This window comes from Amblyraja radiata, chromosome 9 (assembly GCF_010909765.2).
Source record: "Amblyraja radiata isolate CabotCenter1 chromosome 9, sAmbRad1.1.pri, whole genome shotgun sequence".
Lineage (NCBI taxonomy): Eukaryota > Metazoa > Chordata > Chondrichthyes > Rajiformes > Rajidae > Amblyraja > Amblyraja radiata.
The window spans coordinates 44,636,431-44,661,575 of record NC_045964.1 but is presented as its reverse complement, the minus strand read 5'-3'; the positions used below and the strand labels follow the sequence as shown (position 1 = coordinate 44,661,575).

The window sequence follows — 25,145 nt, the reverse complement described above, 5'->3', positions numbered from 1 at the left end:
CTTGTCAGACTCAATTTGAAATGGTATAATTTGTTGAAGCAGTATCTTACAAATATTCCCGTTCAACTCAGTACTCAGGCTATTATAACTATTTTGTTCTTGAATGCTTTTTCATGCATTCTGCCTTCCTTAATTCTGCTCCTATCCTAGACCCTGTATCATGACATCATTTTCAGATATGCTGCTGCCCTTTGTAATTGATCAGGTAAGAGAGATCCAGAGATTATTTTGACTTTCACAAAGTGCATTGGAGACACAAGAAACTGCAGATGCTGGAATTTGGAACAACAATTAAAAAGCTGGAGGATCTCAGTGGGTCAAGCAGTATCCATGGTTTATCACTTTAAAGCCTCTACGTTCCCTCCCCATTGCCACCTGGCTCCATCTACCCATTATCTCCCTCCTCACCCTGGTTCTATCTATCGCCTGCTGCCCCCTGCTTACCCCTCCCTCTCATCTCATTATACAGGCTATCTCCCCCCCACACTCTCAGTTCTAATACAGGGTCTTGATCCAAAACATCGACTATCCCTTTGCCTCCAGAGATGTTGCCTGACCCGCTGAGTTCCTCGAGCAGTTTATTTTTTGCTCCAAAAATCAATTTTGGACCCCTTCCCATTTCTCCTACAGATTCTGCACCTCAACAACATCAGCAAAATAATAAATGCTGGGTTTCACATGTACTTTTGTATCAACCAGTTCTACCACATGTTCGTGACATCTCCACTCTTTCTAATTTGTCACACTGACATCTGTAAAGGATGTCCAGAAATTCTAACTAACCTTTTGAAAGACTAAAATCTTTGTCTCTACCACTTAATTCACCTCAATTCTTTGAGGTATACCAAACTTTTTACACTGATATCTAATCAGATCCTGGCAGCATTTTCCAATAACATATTATTTTGCCAACTCTTATATCTTCCCATGATTCAAAACCACTTTTGTTCATCCAGTTATAAATACTCAGTCATGACTATTCCCCCAATTTTAATCGGCTTCACATCTTCCACCTTTCAATCAATTTGAATTTACCTATTCAGCCTTCATTCTTAGATTTATACTAGACTTAGTGGGACCCGTTGGGTCCCATGTTCACACGGAAGGGCTGGTCCCCCAACGCAATTTTCCACCTCTCCACCAATTCCAAAATTGGTGGCCAGTGGGGGGGGGGGGGGCTTTCTGGAGCGCTAGTAAGGCAAGGCAAGGCAAGGCAAATTTATTTGTATAGCACCATTCGTGCAAACTGCAATTCAAGGTGCTTTACAGGAAAGAAAAAATAAAATAGTCAATAATTAAAAATTGCAAAATAAGCAATACGACAAATGTATGAATAATAAAACAACGTCAATGAAACAATAAAACGATTTTAAAAAGCACATAAAAGGGTTAAAATTAGACGGTTAAGATTACCTGCATGTCGGGTTATGGAAAAGCTATACTAAACAACAGTGATTTTAGGCCTGATTTAAATGCGCTTACAGTTTGTGCACACCTCAGGTGTTCAGGGAGCTTGTTCCACAGGTGTGGAGCACAAAAACCAAATGCTGCTTCAGCCTTTTTAGTTCTGACCCTGGGAACACTGAGTAAACCTGTCCCTGAAGACCTGAGGAGTCTAGGCGCCTCATATACAACAAGTAGGTCAGAGATGTATTTTGGACCAAGACCATTCAGTGCCTTGTAGGTCAGTAACAGAATTTTAAAATCTATCCTCTTACACACAGGGAGCCAGTGCAAAGATTTAAGGACAGGTGTAATGTGGTCCATTTTCTTGGTGTTGGTCAAGACTCTGGCAGCGGCATTTTGGATAAGCTGCAGTTGTTTAATTGATTTTTTATTGAGACCTGTAAAGATGCCATTACAATAATCTAACCTACTAAAAATATATGCATGAACAAGTTTTTCAGTGTCGTCTTTGGACAGAAATCCCTTGATTCTTGCTATATTTTTTAGATGGTAATAGGCAGATCTGGTAATGGTCTTTATATGGCTGTTAAAATTCAAATCCGAGTCCATAACTACACCAAGATTTCTGGCTTTGTCTGTGGTTTTCAGTGCAATTGAGTCGAGTTGAGCACTCACCTCTAGCCTTGATTTTTTGGGACCAAAGACAATAATTTCTGTCTTATTTGTATTGAGCTGGAGGAAGTTCTGGTTCATCCACTCATTGATATGTTTGACACACTGGCTCAGTGAGTGTAGGGGACTATGGTCATGTGGTGACACTGCGATATATAGTTGTGTGTCATCGGCATAAGTGTGGTAGGATATGTTAAAATGCTCTATGATCTGAGCTAGGGGGAGCATATAGATGTTGAACAAAATGGGTCCAAGAATGGAGCCCTGAGGAAGGGTGTTGTGGGCCGAAGTGACTGGTTTCCAGAGGGCTAGTATGGACATTGTGGGCTGAATGGATTCTCGGGCTGGCAGCTCAGTCACTCAGGCATGGTGGGCTGGCACTCAGTCACTCAGGCCTGGTAGGCTGGCAGCTCAGTCACTCAGGCCTGGTGGGCTGGCAGTTCAGTCAGGCCTGGTGTGCTGGCAGCTCAGTCACTCAGGGCTGGTGGGCTGGCAGTTCACTCACGGCTATTCCTTGAAATTCCATTTCAAGCAGAGTGCAGGCCACCAAATCCAAATGCAATTTCATACCATTTCAAGCAGAGTGCAGGCCACCAAATCCAAATGCAATTTCATACCATTTCAAGCAGAGTGCAGGACACCAAATTCAAATGCAATTTCATGCCATTTCAAGCAGAGTGCAGGTCACCAAATTCAAATGCAATTTCATACCATTTCAAGCAGAGTGCAGGCCACCAAATCCAAATGCAATTTCATACCATTTCAAGCAGAGTGCAGGCCACCAAATTCAAATGTAATTTCATACCATTTCAAGCAGAGTGCAGGCCACCAAAATTCAAATGCAATTTCATACCTTCAAGCAGAGTGCAGGCCACCAATTCAAATGCAATTTCATACCATTTCAAGCAGAGTGCAGGCCAACAAATTCAAATGCGATTTCATACCATTTCAAGCAGAGTGCAGGCCACCAATTCAAATGCAATTTCATACCATTTCAAGCAGAGAGCAGGCCAACAAATTCAAATGCAATTTCATACCATTTAGGCTTTATACTCCTGCCACACCCCCACACCAAGGAAGGGGTGCTACCTTCATCATTGTGATTGACAGGCGAGAGGACCAATCAGCTGATCTCCAGATTTTCATAACTTTTTTTAATTTTCATCGATCTGAAAAATCCTCGGGGCTGCCTCAGCGGAAGAGGACTGAGAGTAAGATGGCCAAAAATCATAGCGATATATGGTATCGTTTTTTCTAAAATCAATATACAGTGCAAACAGGAAGTGGTCACAATGAGACTTTTAGTTATATAGATATGGCTTGCATTTCTAAAACGGTTCAACTTTAAAATTCTCATTCTTGTTTTCAACTCCCTGCATGGGTTCACACCTCCCTAAATCTATAACTTTCTCCAGTTCTATAACCTTAACATCTTCTGCACTCCTTAATTTCTGGTCTTTTGTGCACACGGTTAGAATTGTTCCACTGTGTTCAATTATTAGGAAAAAGACTAATGTAACCCAGAGAGAGGTTCACCGGCCCACAATATCCATGGCAAACATGATGTCAGGTTAAACTAATATCTGCCTACACATAATCGATATCCCTCCATTTGCTGCATATCAATGTCGTATAAGCCTCCACTGCCACCTCTGGCACCCCATTCCATGCACCCACCGTGTTCTGTGTAAAAAAAGTTGCCTTGCATATCTCCTTTAAACTTTGAACTTCTCATGTTAAAGCTATGTCTTGTTGTGCTTGACATTTCAGCCTGGGAAAAGGATTCTGACTATCTACCCTATCTATGCCCTTCATAATTTTATATGCTTCTATTAAGCTTCTATACCTCAACCTCGGATATTTCAGAGAAAACAATCCAGGTTTGTCCAATGTCTCCTTATAGGTAATAACCTCTAATTTAGGCAGCCTTCTGGATTCTACCTCTTCTGCACTGTCTCCAAAGCCTCAATATCCTTCTTGTCATGAGGTTAGAACCAAAGATCTTATAGCAGAGTAAGATGGGTTACTCTCACGCAAACGTGTAGTACGCTCATGGGCGGATTCATTGGTGATTATAGGACCCATTTTAGCAACCAGCCCCCGCCATCTTGCTCCGCCATCTTGCTTCCGGCCAAAGATCGGATCTTTGTTTCCGCAGCGGGGAGAAGGAGTGAGCGGCTCGGGGCAGCGGGAGAGGGGGTGCGCGGCCTGGGGAGAGGGAGTGCGCGGCCCGGGGCACAGGGAGAGGGAGTGTGGGGCAGCGGGGAGAGGGGCATAGGAGGGGGAGAGACATTGTAGTGAGGGGGCAGGCGAGGGAGTGCCGGGGGGGGGGGGGGGGGGGGGGGGATAAGGCCTAGTGTGTGTGAAGTTGCGGGGAGGTTTACAATGTTTCTTATTTAATGTCCCTTGTCTAGTCTGAAATAAAGTTCATTATTGGATCAGAATATAATTGTGTGTGTTTTATGATTATATACATTTATATCACATTCATGTATGTGTGTTTATAAACATTTTATTCTTTAACAAGAATTAACAGAATTATGAACTAACAGAATTATGAATCTAACCCTATATCACACACAAAAACTTCCCCCGCAATGTCAATTACCCTGCGAGTCGGGTCGGTTCCGGTTACTACAAAATCAACTCAAACACTGCTTGTGAGCCATTTAAAAATAAATGATTTAAAAAACATTAAAAAAGACAATTACCAGAGTCAAATTTTATTCTTGACAAGAAGTATGAACTGACAGAATTGTGAATCGAACCCTATAATCACACACACAAACTGTTGCCCCGCAACATTGATTACACTGTGAGTCGGGTCGGGTCAGGTAGGCTCCGGTTACTAAAATGGGCGGGGAAAAATGCCCAGGATCCCCTCCATAGCGTACTACACATCAGCCCATTGCATTTCGCAGGAGTAGCCCATCTTGCTCCGCTATAAGATCTTTGGTTAGAACCACATTGGAGTCTAACCAAATGCAGCCTAACCAAAGTTCTATAAAACTGTAACGTGACTTCCTAACACTTACACTCAATGCCCCGATTGATGTAGCCAAGCATACAATACACCTTCTTTGCCACTCAATCTACTTGTGCTGCCACTTTCAAGGAGCAATGGACTTGGACCCCAATAACACTCTATACGTCAGCACTGTTAATGGTCTTTCTGTTAACTGTATACTTTCCCGTTGCATTTGACCTCCCGAAGTGCAACACCTTGCACTTGGGCATTAGAATCCCATTTTTAATTTTTCTGCCTCTTTTTACTTTCTACTTCTTCTCTGGTTGTACCTCAAGATTGAAGATGAGCATGGATTCAGAGGTGGCTGCTGAAGCAAATGTGGAAAATGCAGATACTTCCACAGATAGTACTTTTCCCAGGGGAATCAATAACTAAAGGGCATAGGTTAAGGTATTAGGGTAAAGATTTCATAGGAACCTGAGGGATTTTTTTTCCACAGAAGGTGGTGCTTATGTCGAATGAGCTCCCATAGGAAGTGGTTGAGGCAGCTACAATTACTATATTTAAGGGACATGCGGACAAGTACATGAATAGGAAAGGGTTGCAGGGTTAAGGGCCAAATGTAGACAAATGTGCCATGGGCATATTGGTCGATGTGGACAAGTTGGGCTGAAGGGACTGTTTCCCTGCTGAATGATTCCATGTGGGTTTCCTCCTCAAGACAAACTGGCAAGTTATTCAACTATTGGGCCATTCTTTGGAAAGTGAACCAGAATGTCACACACGTTGCCAAATGGCATCACATAAAGTAACACATATTGTAATTGTAAAAAATTGTAAGAGATTAATCTTATTCATTGCTATTTTCCTACCTTCAGAACTATAATGCATGTCTGCTAAAGATATGAATATTCCAGTTTTTTTTAATTCACAAATAAAACTGAGTTTTGAAAAAAATGTTTCCGTGTGAGGTCACACACGTGACCAGTCATATTTGACCTCTGACCCTAAACAAACATTGTCAGCATAACATAAATATTTCACTTGATAAATTTCGAAAAAAATATTAATCATGTATACAGTACAAAGCAATATACCTGTAAAGCTTTCAGAATTAGAAAAGATGTATTCCATAATTTTTCATATTTTTGGTCACACATGTGACTAAGAATGGGCCTACTGTAAATTGGCCATGTGAAGAAAAATTGAGATGAGAGAATACAGGAGCAATAAGTGGAGGAATGGTACTGATTTTAATGCTCAGACAACCAGCAACACGAGAAACGACCAGAACATGAGAGAAAAAATAACCTTGGGTTATGTGCTCACCAGCACAACAACCCCCTAAACCTGTCCCACAATTCAATTCACATCTAAACATAATTTTCAAGATGTTGGCTACCTGAAAAGGTTGTCTGGTTCTGGTTCTGGTTGATTACTGCACAAACACCTCATAAGTGGTTATCTCGCGCATGTTAGAGTGAGTAGAGTAGCGATTAAATTTTGAAGTGGGCCTTTTTGACCAAGTTGAGGAGTTCTAGTTGCTCAATCCTCTTTTTAAATGACTTAACATCGGGAGCAGCACGTGTGTTGGGTGGTAACCTATTCCATTCCCTTATCGTCCTTGGGTAAAGGGAATATTGGTAGCAAAGTTTATTGAAATTTAGCGAGTTGATGATGCAGGGACCATTATTTTATCTTGTTTCATGGCAGTTGGAGCTCGGGGATGACGGAAGATTTGATGGCGTGATTTTGTGAATCTCCTTGTAAATTGCAATGTCTCAGCCTGATTCTGCGGAGCTCTAGGGTATCCCATCCGAGAGAAATCAGCATATTATTCACCCTTGATTTGCACTTATAGTCATTACATACAAAGCGGGCTGCTCCACATTGTACTTTCTCCAGGGTGATCTTGTTGTCTGTTTCTCTCCTAAAGCTGCCGTTTCTCTCACTATTCCGTTTTATTTAAAATGCTCCATTGGTCATAGAGCACTCTAAAGTCACGGGTGATGTACAAAAGGCTATAAATACACAACAGCTCACGGCCCAATTCCTTTCACCCACGTATTACCCTGTACTATTCTAACCTACAATCAGGTATTTTCCAGTTGCCAATTTACCTCCCAACCAGACGCAAGTCTTACATTTTAATTTCCAGTTCTATCATGCAAAACCGGGTAAACTGAGATTAATAAAATAGGTAGGAAGGAACTGCAGGTGCTGGTTTACATTGAAGATAGACATAAAATGTTGGAGCAACTCAGCGGGACAGGCAACATCTCTGGAAAGAAGGAATGGGTGACATTTCGGCTCGAGGCTCTTCTTTGGGCTTTGAAGAAGGGTCTCGACCCGAAACATCTCTCATTCCTTCTTTCAAAGATCAATTCTTCATGTCTCTTCTTCTACTTCTTCTTCTTCTTGTAGGATTCCGGCAGTGTAGACGCTGCTAAGCGTATAACTGCCCTCCACAGGTCAAAATTTGAACTAAATTCTTACATACAGTCCTGTAACTTGCAGGAATTGAAGAACAGCCCTGGATATCAGTTGATGTTTCTCACTGTGTCCAAACAAAGATGAAACAGAAAAAGCCTCAACTCCAAGTCCTGTCAGTCTAACAAACAATACTTTTCTTTCTACCCTGTACTTTTTACATTCTAGGAAAACATGCTTAACTGTCTCATTACTCCCACATTCACACAAGCCAGAAACATGTTTCCCTACAATGCACAAATAGTAATTTAACCCACAGTGTCCCAACCTCAATCTACACAGTTTAACTGAGTCCCTACGGGACAGAGATGTACAGAAACATATTTTCCTAACTTCAGATTGTATAGAAAAGTAGTGTCTACCCCTAACTTCCATTTCCCATCCTCTCTGCCATTCTTTTGTTAAGCCCTCTTTAATTATTTCTCTCAGTTCCACTCTCCCCAATAATACATGGATATCTATTTCTCTTCTTAAACTCTCCTTTGCTATGAGGTCCACCTGCTCATTCCCCCTCACCCCAGCATGCCCGGGAACCCAGCAAAAAGTGATGTTACACGCAAACCCAATTCTAGAAAACACACTCATGATTTCATTTAGAATGTCAGGACGAGCTTTAGATTTCCCTACTCTTAAAGTTTCAAGAGCAGCTGCAGAATCAGAACAGATAATGACTTCACTAAAACTGACTTCCTCAATCCACCATAGAACCCATTGAATTGCCATTAATTCAGTCGTGAGAACAGAGCTTCCATCAGAAATGCGCCGGCCAATCTTCAACCCAAGCTGCTCCACATACACTCCAAACCCAGCTCTCCCACTAACTGGATCTTTAGATCGAATCTGTAAAAACAATCAAAGTGCTCTCACTGATTGAATTAAGATATTCCACTATTCTTGGAGTCACCTCGCGCTTATCTTTTTCCCGAAGAAAAGCAAGCTCAATAAACAGTTCAGGAAGAACCCAATAGGGCACAGGTAGCCATATTGCATTCTTCATGTCTCCTTCACCACGCCTGTCTTTTACCTACTTTCCAATCGGTATTCCCACCGCTGTCCCGCTGAGTTACTCCAGCATTTTCTATGTAGTTTTTTTTTTTTTGGCGGTTGGCAAACAACTTTTTAGTGCATTACCGCCACCAATTGGTATGGAGTGTGGATCAAATAACATTATAACTTATATACTAATAACCTATATCTTTCCCTCCAGCATTTTATGTCTATCTTCATTATTTAAACAGGGGCATGTCTGAACCGCTCTGCGACTCCACCCTCATCGTGTGATGGGAGAGGCTACGTGATGACTGTTACAGGGCGTTGCTGAAGTCTTAAAAGCTGCTGGAAGTGAGTTTGCGTCCAATTCGTAAGTTTTGAGACAGGACTCAGGCCAGGTAATGTGACTTTTTTTGAGGGGTGGGAAAGTAGTCAATACTTTGAGTCCTGAGCTGGGATTTTTGGTGGGAATGAGGGGTTGGTTAAAGTTGAGGCTGGGCAGGGAATGAATATGTATCGGGCCGGTGGTTTCCGGAAGTATTGACCCGGGCTCGGTTGGGATCTCCCCGGCTTCTATGCTGCTAAAGCTTTGCTCTCATTTTCTAATCACCACCTCGCCGGCACTGCTTAATTAATCGTTCCCTTTTCTAACTGCAGGTTTTATCCTATACGACTGCATCGGCAAGATCATGGTAAGACGTATCAGAACTTTATGGGCCAGTTGAACGCGATCTTAACTCCTGGTCTGGCTAGATCTGGTAGTATTCCATCCAGTTCCACAACATACCGCCCACCCCACCCTTAACTGCTCCCTTCATAGCCCCACTCTCCCACATACTTCTCCTCCCTGTAACATTCCACGCTCCCTCCTCCCTGAGCCCACCAGTACTTCTTCACCCCTACTGTTGTCATCGCCTACCCAGCTCCCTCTCTACGTCAATCAACCTGAAGTGTCCCAACCTGAAACAACTTCGCCAGTTCCTCCAGTACATTGTGGTTTGCTCAAGATTCCAAGATCAGTTCTCCATGTCTCCTTCACTCCACCTGTCCTTTTTCCTACCGTATTCCCACCCCTTCTTCCCTGCAAAAGCAGCACTAAAAACAATAGTGTTAGAAAACAAATGCCACCAACGGATCATTCCGCACCTAAATCTTCCTAACATCACATTGAGTTAATACTGAAGCCATCTTCTAATTATGCAGGTTGTGGAAAGGGCGCGCATGTTTGAAATGTCTTAATTTGAAGTAAATTTGTTGTATTTTGTAGATAACCGGTTTCCGTTGCTACATAAATCTTCTGTTATGATACATAGTGGCTATTAAGATTTACCTTTACAGTTGAAAACAAAATCTGGTGTAATGTAGTTTTACAGGTATGTGAAGCTTAATTAGTGATGTTAGTCACACACCCATGAAAGGTATGTGATCCACAAATGTTGAAGACTTACAAATATATAGACAGATTTGCCTAACTAAATCTTATTATGACATAAAATAAAGCCCATCACTTCATGTTGATATTATTAAAATCAATCTCACACTCGCGTGCCTACAGCAATTATTGGTCTTATTCTTCCTCCTCCGATTCTAAACTTTGGTGTGCTACCTATTAAATAAATGAACAATAACTGATGAAGTTCCAGTATGACATGTCTATCCTCCCCTTCCTCGAGGCAGTTGAATTAAACAATTCCCTTCCAAAAGCTCGTATTTAATATCAAATTGTTCCTTGGTTGGAAAAAATTATTTAAACACATTTCTTTATTTAATTTCAGGATTCATTTTCGGTGAGTATGAAAAACCCTCAGTTCGTTGAACTTTTACCAATAAATAATTAAACTTATTCATGTATTCTAACAATCATATTATGTAGATTATGTTATAGCACACAGAATATTACTAATCACTGATTTAATTTAAGCTAACTTCTGTGAGTAACCAATCTGCCGCATCAGTGCTTCACAGTGAGTATTGCCCATGTTGGGACAGTACACATTGGGCATGTAATGTGTGGTGCTTCAAAGTCCATTGGGCATGTAGTGTGTGGTGCTTCAAAGTCCATTGGTCACTCATGGAGTTCTTCCCTTCCCCTCTCCTCACAATTTGCCTCCGAAAGATCAATTGCTATTTCTCAAGTTGATCCTTGGTTGAAAATAATAATTTAAACATATCTCTTGGTTTTCGGGATGAATTATCAGTAAGTATGAAAAACTCTGTTCTTTGAACGTTTACCAATACTGTTCAAACATATCCATGTATTCTGACAATGATGTTATGTAGATTGTGTTATAGCAGAGTTATACCAATATATTATTAATCACTGATTTAATTTAAATACATTTATGTGAGTAATCTGCCACACATTTGTGCCTCACAATGAGTATTGCCCATGTTGGGACAGTACACATTGGGCTTAGAGAGTGTGGTGACCTTTTTGTTGGAATCTGGTTTGATTGGCTGAGTTTTTGCAGGGTCTTTACATGATTTTTCTCTTATTGCTTCAATATTATTTTATGAAAATGAGAAAACATGTGCTTAACAGATGCGCCATAACATTATCCATATTTGCATGCGTGTATTCTCTTTAACTTTCTCATGCATATTTAGCATATACTTTAACTTTGCCGATCTTTCACGTGTGGAACATTTTTGGGTTCCTTCAAAGTTCATTGGTCACTAATGGAGCTCTTCCCTTCATGTCATATTTTGCCTCTGAAAGGAAAATTCTATTTCTCAACTGAAATCAATGGATGCTTGCTTACCAATGGAGAGTAACAACAATGCTGCATGGGGTTAGTGAATGAGGGAAGATTTGAGGATGTGAGCAGAGTGCTCTTGTGCTGTGCTTCCTGAGAAGGGCAGTTGCGTTATTTCTTAATAGTGGATCAGCTTTGCTGACTGTGCACGCCACCTGTCAGTAACTCAATGGAGCATTTGAAATTGTGCGTTCGAGCAGGTTCAACCCAGGGATTGTCCTGCTCTTGATACACTCATATCCACAATATTAAGTTGTTAAAATTAAGAACACAATTAATACATACATTGAGCAAACTCTGATTTGGTGCATGCTCAGTCTGCGTGTTCTCGTTGTTACAGCAATTGTGGAAACACTAATTCGGACCCATATTTTGTATCATCTTGGTCTAGGATGACGTTTTTAGACTATTTATTGTCCAAGTGTGATTATCTAGTTCCTCACAAAACTGTCCAGGTCTGTGTGAGGTGCTCTGAGTTTACATTGGGCATATCTATTATTACGAGCCAAATTTTTTATTCGAATGCCCTCTTCTGCCTTTCTCTGCGTCTATTGATTTTCTCAAATATTATTGATTAAACCTTACTATTTTTAGTCCACAACAAAAACGTTTAAATAGTTTGTGCTTTTATCTTTTATTAAGTATATTTTGGAAAAAATATTTTATCTCTTTAGTTGGAAGATGCATTTGGCGATGATTTTTCAAGTGGTACCAAATTGAATCAAGGACAGCCGGGACCCCAGCCAGGGCAGCCTTTGCAACCGGGATCCATGCCTGGGCAACCTGGGCAGCAAGGACCCTGGCCTGGGCAACCTGGGCAGCAAGGACCCTGGCCTGGGCAACCTGGGCAGCAAGGACCCTGGCCTGGGCAACCTGGGCAGCAAGGACCCTGGCCTGGGCAACCTGGGCAGCAAGGACCCTGGCCTGCACAACCGGGACAACCAGGACCCTGGCCTGCGCAACCGGGACAACCAGGACCCTGGCCTGGGCAACCAGGACCCTGGGCTGCGCAACCGGGGCAACCAGGACCCTGGCCTGCACAACCTGGACAACCAGGACCCTGGGCTGGGCAACCGGGGCAGCAGGGACCGCCTGGGCAACCGGGGCAGCAGGGGCCGCCTGGGCAACCGGGACCTGCCTGGGTCTACTCCTAGAGCTTTGGTAAGTGTTGATCTTTGAAATTGTTATGTAATGCATATTAATCGATGAATTCCAAACCTTATTTAGTTTCGAGATACACTGTGAAAAAGGGCCCTTTAGCTACCTAGTCCATGCCCACACCTCAAAGAAATGTGCCAATACATATAGGTCAATTTCAAAAAAGCTTAGTGCAGGGTTTTGGGATCTGTCAAGCAATAGGATTGACTAGACCAAGTGCAGACCCGTTGGGTCTGTTCCCCCAACGTGTGGTTGCGGGGGAGGGGGGGCGACATGCGGTGTCACACGTACTAACTACCCCCCGCACAAACGCTAACTTCCCCCCTTGATATTATATTAATATTATTACTTTGCTCCTTTTACCCCATAACCGCCCTATCCACTGACGCATAGCCCCCAACTAACAGGCGCGTCTAGAGATGGAAGGGAGGGGGCGTAGAGAGTGAGGGCAGAGCGAGAATGGGGAGAGACAGAGGGAGAGGGGAGGGTGGAAGGGAGGAGGAGAGGGAGGGTGGGTGAGGGGGGGGTGGGTGGGGGAGGAGGGGAGCAAGAGATGGGAGGAGAGAGAGGGGGGAAGGGGGGAGGGGGGAGAGGGGGTGGGAAGGGAGGAGGAGAGGTGGGGGGGAGGGGGAGGTGGAGCGAAGGGGGTGGAGGGAGGAAGGGGGTTTAGGGAAGGGCAGGGGGTTGGGGGAGAGGGAGGGGGGAGAGAGAGGGAGGGGGAGAGAGCGAGGGGGAGGGGAGGAAGAGTGGAGAGAGAGGGAGAGAGAAAGAGCGGGAAAGAGGATGGTGAAACACAGCGGGGGGATCAGCCGATCATGGCTTCCGCCAGCGTGACAGAGCCGGGCTGGGCCGGAGGTGGAGGGGGGGGAGACAGACGATCGTCCCCTGTGACGTGTAGAGAGCAAAGATCCTATAGCGGTATCAACATCCGTTGATAACTGCCGTTGATAACTGCCAGCTGACAACAGCCGTTTAAAGCCGCTAAGGCAAGACGCGTTCGCCCAGGAGCGAACGTTAACAGCAAAGGCTGTGGGCCGAGGAGCTTTATTCTGCAGTTTCGTGACCCAAGTCACCAAACTACATGAAATTTTCACATATTGTGTAAAAATATTTATATAAATCACCCCTGAAACTCGATATGAAGAAGACTTGCACATTTTTATTAAATTAGAGAAAAACCGGAAAAATGTCGGGAATTTTTTAGTCCAATCAAAGCACGTTTAACATTGAGTTGTCTGCCAGTTGGCCAATCACGCGCTTTGTTTCAGGCTAGCACACAAAATGGCTGAGGGGGCTTCACAGATGCCTGTTTTACGATTTGTTGTTCTGTGGAATAAATGGCGTGGAAACTTGCAGCAGGTTAATTGTATTTAGTGGGATAAGCATTAAAAAGGCTGAAGAAAGTGCTGCGAAGTGGATTAAAGTGCAAGAAAGCCTTCAAAGTCCCTGCTGATGTGCTGGAACACAAAGAAGGCCCCCATGAATCAACTCTAACTGAAAGGTAAGACTAAAGTCTGAATTTATAAAAATCTATCTGTATGGACTTTAATTAATTTAATTGCACCCTTTTATAATGTGAATAAATTCATTCATTCATTCCTTATTCATTCACTCACTCACTTATACATTCATTCATTCATTCATGAAATTGAGGGCCTAAACTATAACACAGTCAATTAAACATTGTCACTAATGCCAGCTTGTAGTAGAGTAATAAGTCTTTAACAGCTAATCTCGGAGCTGCCTGCGAAAACTTACCGGGAAAAAGTGTTCCGATCGCGGGACCTAGGTACTCGCGGTAAATAGCGATCGATATCCCTCCGTTTTTCTCCCGTTATCGGGGTCTGAAAACGACCGCTACAGACGGCACTATGTACAGCCTCCCCCCCTCCCCCGCCCGCGGAGATGATCCGCGAATCGGCTGCTTATTAATTGAGACTGCGGCTTCACTTTACCGCGAGTACAACAGGCTGGCATTAGTGACAATGTTTAATTGACTGTTATAGTTTAGGCCCTCAATTTCATGAATGAATGAGTAAGTGAGTGAGTGAATGAATGAATAAGGAATGAATGAATGAATGAATTTATTCACATTATAAAAGGGTGCAATTAAATTGAATAAAGTCCATACAGATAGATTTTCATAAATTCAGACTTTAGGCTTAACTTTCAGTTAGAGTTGATTCATGGGGGCCTTCTTTGTATTCCAGCACACCAGCAGGGACTTTGAAGGCTTTCTTGCACTTTAATCCACTTCGCAGCACTTTCTTCAGCCTTTTTAATGCTTTTCCCACTAAATACAATTAACCTGCTGCAAGTTTCCACGACATTTATTCCACAGAACAACAAATCGGAATCTCCAGTAAAACAGGCATCTGTGAAGCCCCCTCAGCCATTTTGTGTGTTAGCCTGAAACAAAGCGCGTGATTGACCAACTGGCAGACAACTCAATGTTAAACGTGCTTTGATTGATTTTTCCGTTTTTTCTCTAATTTAATTAAAAATGTGCAAGTCTTCATATCGAGTTTCAGGGGTGATTTATATTAAAAAATTTACACAATATGTGAAAATTTCATGTAGTTTGGTGACTTGGGTCACGAAATCCTATTTCTAAACACATTTTTGATGCTCGGCCCACAGCCTACGGCTTCTGACTCTCTGGAAACCCACCTCTGGGAGGGGCGGGGCTTCACGAGCCGGCAGTGAGGAAAAGGTTCAGCGCGAGAGGCACTGCTGATCCGAGATCTGCAGAAGAAAGATCCTATAGTGGAACGGAGCTGTAGAATATTTGTTCTACAGAACTTTCTCGATCTTTCTGCGCCTTTTGAGACTGATCAAAATGGGTAAAGAGAAAGAAGTGCAAGGGCAAAATGAAAAGATATATACTTAAAATCTTCTTACATATTCGGAAAGATATTTAGAAATCTTCATTTATTCAGCTATAGCTAACTTATGAAGGAATGAACTCCATGCTTGTTAAAGTTGAATTTCAGTGTCAGAGTGATTCTTGGCTATAATCAAGACACATGGTGCCTTTTGAACATTTGCTTATACTGGAATCAATAAACCGTGCCATGGTCGTTATATATCACACATGTACAAAATTCCGTGTGTTTCTCATCAATGTGGAGCAATTTATATAATTTAAGTAATCCTGAGTGCTGTTGATCTTGCTCTTCTAAGAAAAGCCAAACATTATGAATGCACCATGTAGATTCACCCAGAAAGGAAATAATGATTTGCTAGTTCAATGGGGAAGCGCTGGCAAACAGCAATGTGCTCAATGGCATGTGCTGGACCTTTGCACCGCAGCTTCAAAGAGACATGCTAGTGATAGAAGTTAATGAAACTGGCTTTTTGTTCCAGTCTTAGCCTTGCCATAGAGGCAATAGGTGTTATGTAAGTTACTGAGCAAAGGTGTGAGGTACATTTTATATCTTGCCTATCAGCTGTATGCCAGTCATAGCTGTTGTTTGTCATGAAATTTTAAATTACTAGCTGTTTAATATGTTTATAAATTATTTTATGTTTAAAATATTTTTGTACCTTTTAATTTTTAAAACTTTGTAAATTGTCTTTGATTAGAGACATTTGGAAGTTAGTGAAAGGCCCATATGAGGTGAAGGCCTCCTGTGGGTGGTACCTTATTTTCCGGTATTTGCATCCTAGTCACTGCTGTGCCCTGCTCCACCTTGTGGAAAGACTGAAGCAGCAACCACTAGCAGATCCTTGTGTGCTCTGCAACTGCTAAAGGTTAATGCAACCAAAGACTAGCACCAGGAATCACCCACCTGGAGAAAGATTGGTCAACTCTTTTCGGGACTTCATCAGTCTTTTAGGAACTGGGATTATTTTCACTGGGCTTCTCATAGTTTTACAACTATGAAACATATAGCAATTTTCATTATTCAAAAGTGTTTCATGGAGGTTTCGCAACTTTTTTTATGCATAGATTTTGTTTTTATTTTGAATTCACAGACTGTGCCGTTTAATTATCCTATCCAAGGAGGTTGGCCTCCAATGAAAATGTTGACAATTGAGGCGACTATCAAAACGAATATTGACAAGTAAGTTTTATGTTTTACAGTGATTTGAAAATGTATTTAATATAAGATGTGATGCTTACACCTTCTGTATGAATATTTGTCATTGTTTTTTCTGTTTATTGGGACAAACAGCACTGCAGCTTGTGTACAAGGCACCTTGCCCAAACATGGGGATCGAATTTCCATCCTACACCGGCACCTCCCTCCCCTTTCTTGATCTCCATCATAGAAGATAGACTAGTGACTGACGTCCATTATAAACCTACTGACTCCCACAACTATCTGGACTATGCTTCTTCCCACCCTGCCTCCTGCAAAGACTCTAATCCCTACTCCCAATTCCTCCGCCTGTGCCCAAGATGAGGTGTTCCAGCCGAGATTCATTAGCGAACGGGGGTTCCCCTCTTTTTTTTATCATAGATGAGACCCTCACACTTGTCTCCTCGGTACCTCACTGCTCCGCTCTTGCTCTCCCACCCCCCAATCACCAGGGACCGAGTCCCCCGAGTCTTCATCTTTCACCCTATCTGCCGTCGCATACAACATATAATTCCAATATTTTTGCCACCTCCAACGGGATCCCACCATTAGCCACATCTTCCCATCTCGACCCCTTTCCATTTTCCGCAGTGACCGTTCCCTCCGCAATTCCCTGGTATACTCATCCCTTCCCACCCAGAGCACCCCCTCGCCAGGTACCTTCTCGAGCAAACGCAGGAGATGCAACACCTGTCCCTATGCCGCTTCCCTCGACTTGCACCTCCTCCAACCTCATCTACTGTATCCACTGGTCCAGGTGTGGACTCCTATATATTGGCAGGACCAAGTTGCTTCACAAACTATTAGACCATTAATTTTGATGTCATCTGAAAACTTGCCAATCATTCTCATCCAAAGTGTTAATAGATATGACAAACAGGGGACCTAGCACTGATCCTTGCAGCACACCACTGGTTACAGGCATCCACTGCTACCTTCTGCCTCTTACCACCAAGCCAATTTTGTATCCACTAAAGTGCTGGAGTCCATGTTTACTTACCTAACTTCAAAAACGTGCTGGTTTGTAGACTAATTGGCTTGGTAAAATTGTAAATTGTCCCTAGTGTGTATCGGATAGTGTTAATATGGGATCGCTGGTCGGCGCAGACATGGTGGGCAGAAAGGCCTGTTTCCGCACTATCTCTAAACTAAACTAAGCTAACCTTCTGGGCTAGTTTACCATGCTGGCCCTTGTCAAAGATCTGAGATACCACAGTTAAGATCACAATCAGATGAGCCATGATACAATACATACAATACAATTCAATTTATTGTCATTTGGACCCCTTGAGGTCCAAACGAAATGTCGTTTCTGCAGCCATACATTACAAAACAAAAAGACCCGAGACACAACACAGTTTACACAAACATCCATCACATCGCTGTGATGGAAGGCAAAAAAAACTTATCTCTCCACTGCACTCTCCCCCCCCATGTCAGAGTCAGAGTCAAAGTCAAAGCCCCCGGCTGGCGATGGCGATTATCCCACGGCCATTAAAGCCACGCCGGGTGATGCAAGGTCGCGCACCGGGTCTTGGTGTTGGAGCCCCCGGCGTGCGCTCGCAAAGTTCCGCGGCCATTCCAAGCCGCGCGGGGCGATGGTGTAAGGCCCCGCTCAGGTGCTCTTCAACCCCGCAACTCGGGCGGGAGAAGTCGCCGTTGCGGAAGCCCCGAAAAGCGGTCTCCCAGCAGGGGCTCCCGGTGCCGCCGTCCACCAAACCCGCAGTTGCAGCCTCCGAATCTCCGGAGGTCGGGTGGCAGCAGTGCTCAACCACAGCTCCACCCGCTCCGGACTCGGTCAGCCCCGTGACGGTGAGTAGTCGGCAGCTCCGCAGCTGGAACCCCAGGTCGTTCCTGTTGGAGGCCGCTCCACGTTGCAGCCCCAACGACAACGGAGACCCGACAAGAAAAGGTCGGGTCTCCCGTGCAGGGGAAAGATTTTAAAGTTGCCCCCTCCCCCCCACACCACCCCCACCCCCCCCACACACATACCCCAACAGAAAAAATAACAAAAACTACATAAAAACGAGACAAAAAATAATAAAACACAGACGGACTGCAGAGGCCGCTGCTGACGAGTCGCGCCGCCCACCGAATGATCCCATTCAATAGTGGAACGAGTTTGAGGGTTTGAGTGACCCACTTTGTCTCCTGATGCATGTATGTGACAATGGCTAGCACAGAGCTCTAGTGACCTGTGTTTGATCCTAATATAGGCTGCTAGTGTGGAGTTTGCATGTTCTCCCTGTCACCATGCGTGTTTTTCCCCAGTAATCTTGTTTCCTCCTGATTACAAAGATGTGATGATAAATTAATTGACTACTGTACATTACAACGTGCCAATGGGTGGTACGAGCATTATGGTGGGGGAGAAATTATGCGAGACAGGATAGATTGCGGGGAAATAAATAAGGGAAGTATATTAATGGTATTTTCTGAGAGCCAACATGAATTTGATGGACCAAACTGTCGCCAACATAGAACCGTGGAGCACAAGAACAGGCCCTTCGGCTCACCATGTCTGTGTGGAACAAGTCCATCTTTTAACTATCTGCGCATAATCCATATTCCACCGTTCCCTGCATATCCATTTGCCTATCCAAAAGTCTGCTAAATACCATTATCGTATCTGCCTCAACCACCAACCCTGGCAGCCGGTTCCAGGCACTCCCTTTTTTAAAAAGTTGCCCTGTGTGTTTTCTTTAAACGTTTCCCCTCTCACCTTAAAACTAGGCCTGCTAGTATTTAATTTTTCCAAACTGTGGAAAAAGGTTTTGACTGTCTACCCTATCGCTCACAAAAATTTTTTTATGCTTGTATCAAGTCTCCCAGCAACCTTCGGCGTTCCAGAGAAAAAAAATCTAAGTCTGTCCAACCTCTCTCTGTAGCTAATACATACATACATACATACATACATACATACAATTCAATTTATTGTCATTTGGACCCCTTGAGGTCCAAACGAAATGCCGTTTCTGCAGCCATACATTACAAACAAATAGACCCAAGACACAACATATTTTACATAAACATCCATCACATTGCTGTGATGGAAGGCCAAAAATACTTTTCTCTCCACTGCACTCTCCCCCCCCGATGTCAGAGTCAAAGTCAAAGCCCCCGGCGGGCGATGGCGAATTGTTCCGTGGCCATTAAAACCACGCCGGGTGATGCAAGGTCGCACACCAGGTCTTGATGTTAGAGCCCCCGGCATGCGCTCGCAAACTCCCGCGGCCATTCCAAGCCGCGCGGGGCGGTGATGTAGGCCCCGCTCCAGGTGCTCTTCAACCCCGCAACTCGGGTGGGAGAAGTCGCCGCTGCGGAAGCCCCGAAAAGCGGTCTCCCTCCAGGGACCCGCGGGCTCCCGGTGCCGTCCGCCAGACCCGCAGTTGCAGCCACCGAATCTCCGGGGGTCGGGTCGCAGCAGCGTCCACCACAGCTCCACCCGCTCTGGACTCGGCCAGCTCCGCGACGGTGAGGTAATAACCCCTGACCCAGGCAACAACACTCTGGTAAACCACTTCTGCACTCTTTTCAAAGCCTACATATTCTTCCAGTAATGAGATTACCAGAACTGCAGACAATGTTCCAAATGTGGCCAATAACCTATAAAGCTGAATTCTGACTCTTACACTCAATGCTCCAACTTATGAAGGTAAGCATACCATATGCCTCATTTACCACATTATCTACTTGTGTTGCTACTTTCAGGGAGCTATTGACTTGGACCCTATGATCCCGCTGTACATTCCGGAAGTGGCGGCGCTGTGATACAGCTGCGGCTCGCCTGCAGTCTGTCTGTTTTTACTTTTTGTGTTGTTTTTTTTGTCTAGTTTAGTAATTTTTTTGGTTATTAGGTGGTGTTATGTGTGTGGGGGGAGGGTGAAACAGAGCTTTCTGTCTCTCCCTTCGGGGGAATGCGACTTTTTGTCGTATCCCCCTTCTCTTCCCCCGTCTGTGCTGAGGCCTAATGGCGGAGCTGGCGGCCTCCAACCTGCGACCGACCTCGAGGGTCCGGAGGTAGAGCCAGCCAGGACTCACCAACGCGAGGCTGGCCGTCTTCGAGCTGTGGTGACGTCCGGGTAGCGGCACGACTCGGCGCTCCGGTGAGGGCGGACGGCGCGGAGCTGAGACACTCCTGTGTGAGCGGCACGGCTACCGGCTGGAAGGCGCTCCCGTGTGAGCAGCCTGGTGCGGGGCTGAGACGCTGCCGTGTGGGCGGACCGGCTCCCGGCTGGAAGGTGCTCTCGTGGGGGCAGCCCGGTGCGGGGCTGAGACGCTGCCTTGTGGGCAGCCCGGTGCGGGGCGGAGACGGTGCTACGGCGGCTGAGGCGGCGTTCTGGCGGCGGCGACCTGGATCCGGGGCTCGGCCGCGGGCCAGTGGAGGACAATGTCGGGAGCTCGCAGGTCACAGGCTGGTGCCTGTTTTCCGGAGCACCTGTTGCAACAGCTGCGGGCAGCTTCGACCACCCCCGGGCCGCGGAGCTTGAACCGCGGGACTGATACCATCGCCCGGTGGGGTATCGCCTCGGCGCAGAGGGAGAAGAGGAGGGAAGAGACAGTAACTCTAAGACTTTTGCCTCCATCACAGTGAGGAGGTGTTTGGTGAACTCACTGTGGTGGATGTTAATTTGTGTTTATTGTGTTTTGTTATTATTACATGTATGGCTGCAGGCAACAGCATTTCGTTCAGACCGAAAGGTCTGAATGACAAATAAAGGATTCAATTCAATTCAATTCAAATTAATGCTGTTGAGGGTCATGTCATTGTATATTTTACCTCTTACATTTGACCTCCCAAAGTGCAACACCTCGGACTTGGTTGGATAAAATTCCATCTGCCATTTCTCCACCCATTTCTGTAACTGACCTTCTTTTGAAGATATGCAACGCACCTCTTAAGTTAAATGGCTTGTTTGCTGGTGCGCATTCAATGGAATAACAAAACAACATTTTACTTACATTTTATTTTCACAGGTTTGGCATCGATGTCTGCGCCGGCCATGATACTGCTTTTCATTTTAATGTTCGTTTTAAGGAGGATGGCCATCAGCAAGCTATTGTCCGAAATAGCAAATTCAATAATGTTTGGGGGCCAGAAGAAAGGGCTATACCAAACTTTCCATTCAAGAAAGGAGAAAAATTTGAGGTAAGTACAATGTTTGCATGTATTTTCCTCTTTAATGAGTTGCCATAAATTTTTATATCTGTCCAAAATAAGGATACCTGGTTTAATGTTAAATATATATATATTTTAACTAATTTAAAAAAATAGTTTAAATCATTTGATGCTTGAAACGTGTAAAGTTCCAGGCTCAAGGGTCCATGTCATCCTGGGCAAAATTGGTAATCACTTTCCTGGGTCGATGCATAATTGCTATATTTTTTGGTATATATTTGATACTTCACTGAGACTTTAATATATTTTTCAACTGTTTAATACAATTTTTTTATCACAGCTGTATCATATGTTCTCTGTAGTTTCTTAGGAGACCTGTATGGTGAAGCGAGTCTTAATGAGCTGTGATAATGTCTCAGTTTTGCAAACACACCACACACCCCCATTCTGCTCTGATGGCATTCTAATAGCTCATTGCTGTAGAAAGACTTATCAGTGTCGCTAAATATCTCTGATGATCAGGCATTTGGAGTAACAGAGTAGTACAACATGGAAATAGGCCTTTCGTCCCAACTTGTCCATGCTAACCTAGGTGCCATGCCCACTTAAACTAGTTCCATGTGCCTGTTTCTATTCCATATTCCTCTAAATCTTTCTTATCTATGTACTTATCCAAATATTTTTTATATATTGGTATAGAAACATAGAAAATAGGTGCAGGAGTAGGCCATTCGGCCCTTCGAACCTGCACCGCCATTCAATATGATCATGGCTGATCATCCAACTCAGTATCCTGTACCTGCCTTCTCTCCATACCCTCTGATACCTTTAGCCACAAGGGCCACATCTAACTCCCTCTTAAATATAGCCAATGAACTGGCCTCAACTACCTTCTGTGGCAGAGAATTCCAGAGATTCACCACTCTCTGTGTGAAAAATGTTTTTCTCATCTCGGTCCTAAAAGATTTCCCCCTTATCCTTAAACTTTGACCCCCTTGTTCTGGACTTCCCCAACATCGGGAACAATCTTCCTGCATCTAGCCTGTCCAATCCCTTAAGAATTTTGTATGTTTCTATAAGATCCCACCTCAATCTTCTAAATTCTAGCGAGTACAAGCCGAGTCTATCCAGTCTTTCTTCATATGAAAGTCCTGACATCCTAGGAATCAGTCTGGTAAACCTTCTCTGTACTCCCTCTATGGCAAGAATGTCTTTCCTCAGATTAGGAGACCAAAACTACGCAATACTCCAGGTGTGGTCTCACCAAGACCCTGTACAACTGCAGTAGAACCTCCCTGCTCCTATACTCAAATCCTTTTGCTATGAATGCTAACATACCATTCGCTTTCTTCACTGCCTGCTGCACCTGCATGCCTACTTTCAATGACTGGTGTACCAAGACACCCAGGTCTCGTTGCATCTCCCCTTTTCCTAATCGGCCACCATTCAGATAAGAGTCTACTTTCTTGTTTTTGCCACCAAAGTGGATAACCTCACATTTATCCACATTATACTGCATCTTCCATGCATTTGCCCACTCACCCAGCCTATCCAAGTCACCTTGCAGCCTCCTAGCATCCTCCTCACAGCTAACACTGCCCCCCAGCTTCGTGTCATCCGCAAACTTGGAGATGTTGCCTTCAATTCCCTCGTCCAAATCATTAATATATATTGTAAATAGCTGGGGTCCCAGCACTGAGCCTTGCGGTACCCCACTAGTCACTGCCTGCCATTGTGAAAAGAACCCGTTTGCTCCTACTGTTTGCTTCCTGTCTGCCAGCCAGTTCTCTATCCACATCAATACTGAACCCTCAATACCGTGTGCTTTAAGTTTGTATACTAATCTCTTATGTGGGACCTTGTCGAAAGCCTTCTGAAAGTCCAGATATAACACATCCACTAGTTCTCCCTTATCCACTCTACTAGTTACATCCTCAAAAAATTCTATAAGATTCGTCAGACCTGATTTACCTTTCATAAATCCATGCTGACTTTGTCCAATAATTTCACTACTTTCCAAATGTGCTGCTAACCCATCTTTAATAACTGACTAGCAGTTTCCCCACTACCAATGTTAGACTAACTGGTCTGTAATTCCCCGTTTTCTCTCTCCCTCCCTTTTTAAAAAGTGGGGTTAAAGCTGTTTGGATGTAGAAGGGAGAGTGCACTTGTACTTAACATCTGCCAGAAAAATGTAGAACAGATACATTGTGACATGAGCAAGAAATGCTAATTTAATATTAGAGCAAACATTTTGAAGCAGCCTGATCTCGCTGAAATCCTGTTGATACAACAGAGCTGAACATGTGCTAAACAGCATGAAGGCCTTATCCCACCCTTGGTAGATCAACGGACCTTCAACTCGAGATTAGTTGCTGATTTATTCTGATTGCTGCTGCAATTCTGCTCAATGTTGTTGCAGTCCAGAGTTATACAAGATAAGTAGATTTGCAAGAAGTGGTGGCACAGATGAGAACTGTTTTTCTTTTGCCGACTGTAGGGGTTTTGCACAACAGTTGCCTCTGGAATAACTACATTAGGAGTCCATTGCTTTTTAATACAACAAGCTGAAACAAATGAATGGAGGCTGCTCATGATAAGGCAGGCTACTGGAAGATAGAGGAAAGGTTTTTGGAAAGGTGTAGCAATATTTCAATCTCAGCATCAGTGATAACTAGTTAAGAAGGCTGCATTCAAGCAACATTAATCAGTGAAGGCTGCTGTCACAACATCAACCTCAGATGCCAATAACAATAACTTTGGCTAGGAATTCGCAAATGTTTTGCTCTTCAGGGGCAGACACAGCTTTATCATCTGGAAATGTTTAATGGCAATCACTGATGCTTTTAGTCCATTTCATCTTCAACTGGATGCAATGGTGTCATGCAATTGCTGGGCATTTAGAGACAAGCAGAACAAGCACAATGGGTTGTAAAGTAACCTACATGAAGTCTAAAAGCCTTGTCACTGTTCAGCTTAATCATTCCATTTATTTTCCTGGCTGGCCTCCCATTTTCTGTCCCCTGCAAATATGTCTTCTGATACAAAATTCTTAAGGGGTTGGACAGGCTAGACGCAGGAAGATTGTTCCGGATGTTGGGGAAGTCCAGAACAAGGGGTCACAGTTTAAGGATAAGGGGGAAATCTTTTAGGACCGAGATGAGGAAAACATTTTTCACACAGTGAATCTCTGGAATTCTCTGCCACAGAAGGTAGTTGAGGCCAGTTCATTGGCTATATTTAAGAGGGAGTTAGGTGTGGCCCTTGTGACTAAAGGGATCAGGGGGTATGGAGAGAAGGCAGGTACAGGATACTGAGTTGGATGATCAGCCATGATCATATTGAATGGCGGTGCAGGCTCGAAGGGCCGAATGGCCTACTCCTGCACCTATTTTCTGTTTCTATGATAGTGATGTCCTACTATCCACTGCCCTCCACACAGTCTCCTTCCACTCTGTCCCTCTCCCTCAGGCTTTACATTTCACTGCTCTTATCTGACA

At 44.0% G+C, this 25,145-nt stretch overlaps 1 protein-coding gene and 1 long non-coding RNA gene across 2 annotated transcripts in view; both read left to right on the top strand.

Annotated features, from left to right (window-relative positions):
• Positions 1-8,710: 8,710 nt before the first annotated feature.
• Positions 8,711-10,304, top strand: LOC116977050. The gene is made up of 3 exons (XR_004413108.1): positions 8,711-8,925; positions 9,185-9,219; positions 10,205-10,304. It is a non-coding gene; the product is annotated as an uncharacterized LOC116977050 (long non-coding RNA).
• Positions 10,305-12,003: 1,699 nt separating this feature from the next.
• The window catches only part of lgals3 (galectin 3), a gene marked incomplete at its 5' end in the record, with an annotated part of 32,624 nt that continues 19,482 nt past the window's right edge, over positions 12,004-25,145 (top strand). Inside the window, 3 exons of the mRNA XM_033026449.1 lie at positions 12,004-12,444; positions 16,420-16,508; positions 21,504-21,675. Of these exons, the coding sequence (XP_032882340.1) occupies positions 12,004-12,444; positions 16,420-16,508; positions 21,504-21,675 (702 nt within the window). The remainder of the gene's footprint in view (positions 12,445-16,419; positions 16,509-21,503; positions 21,676-25,145) is intronic.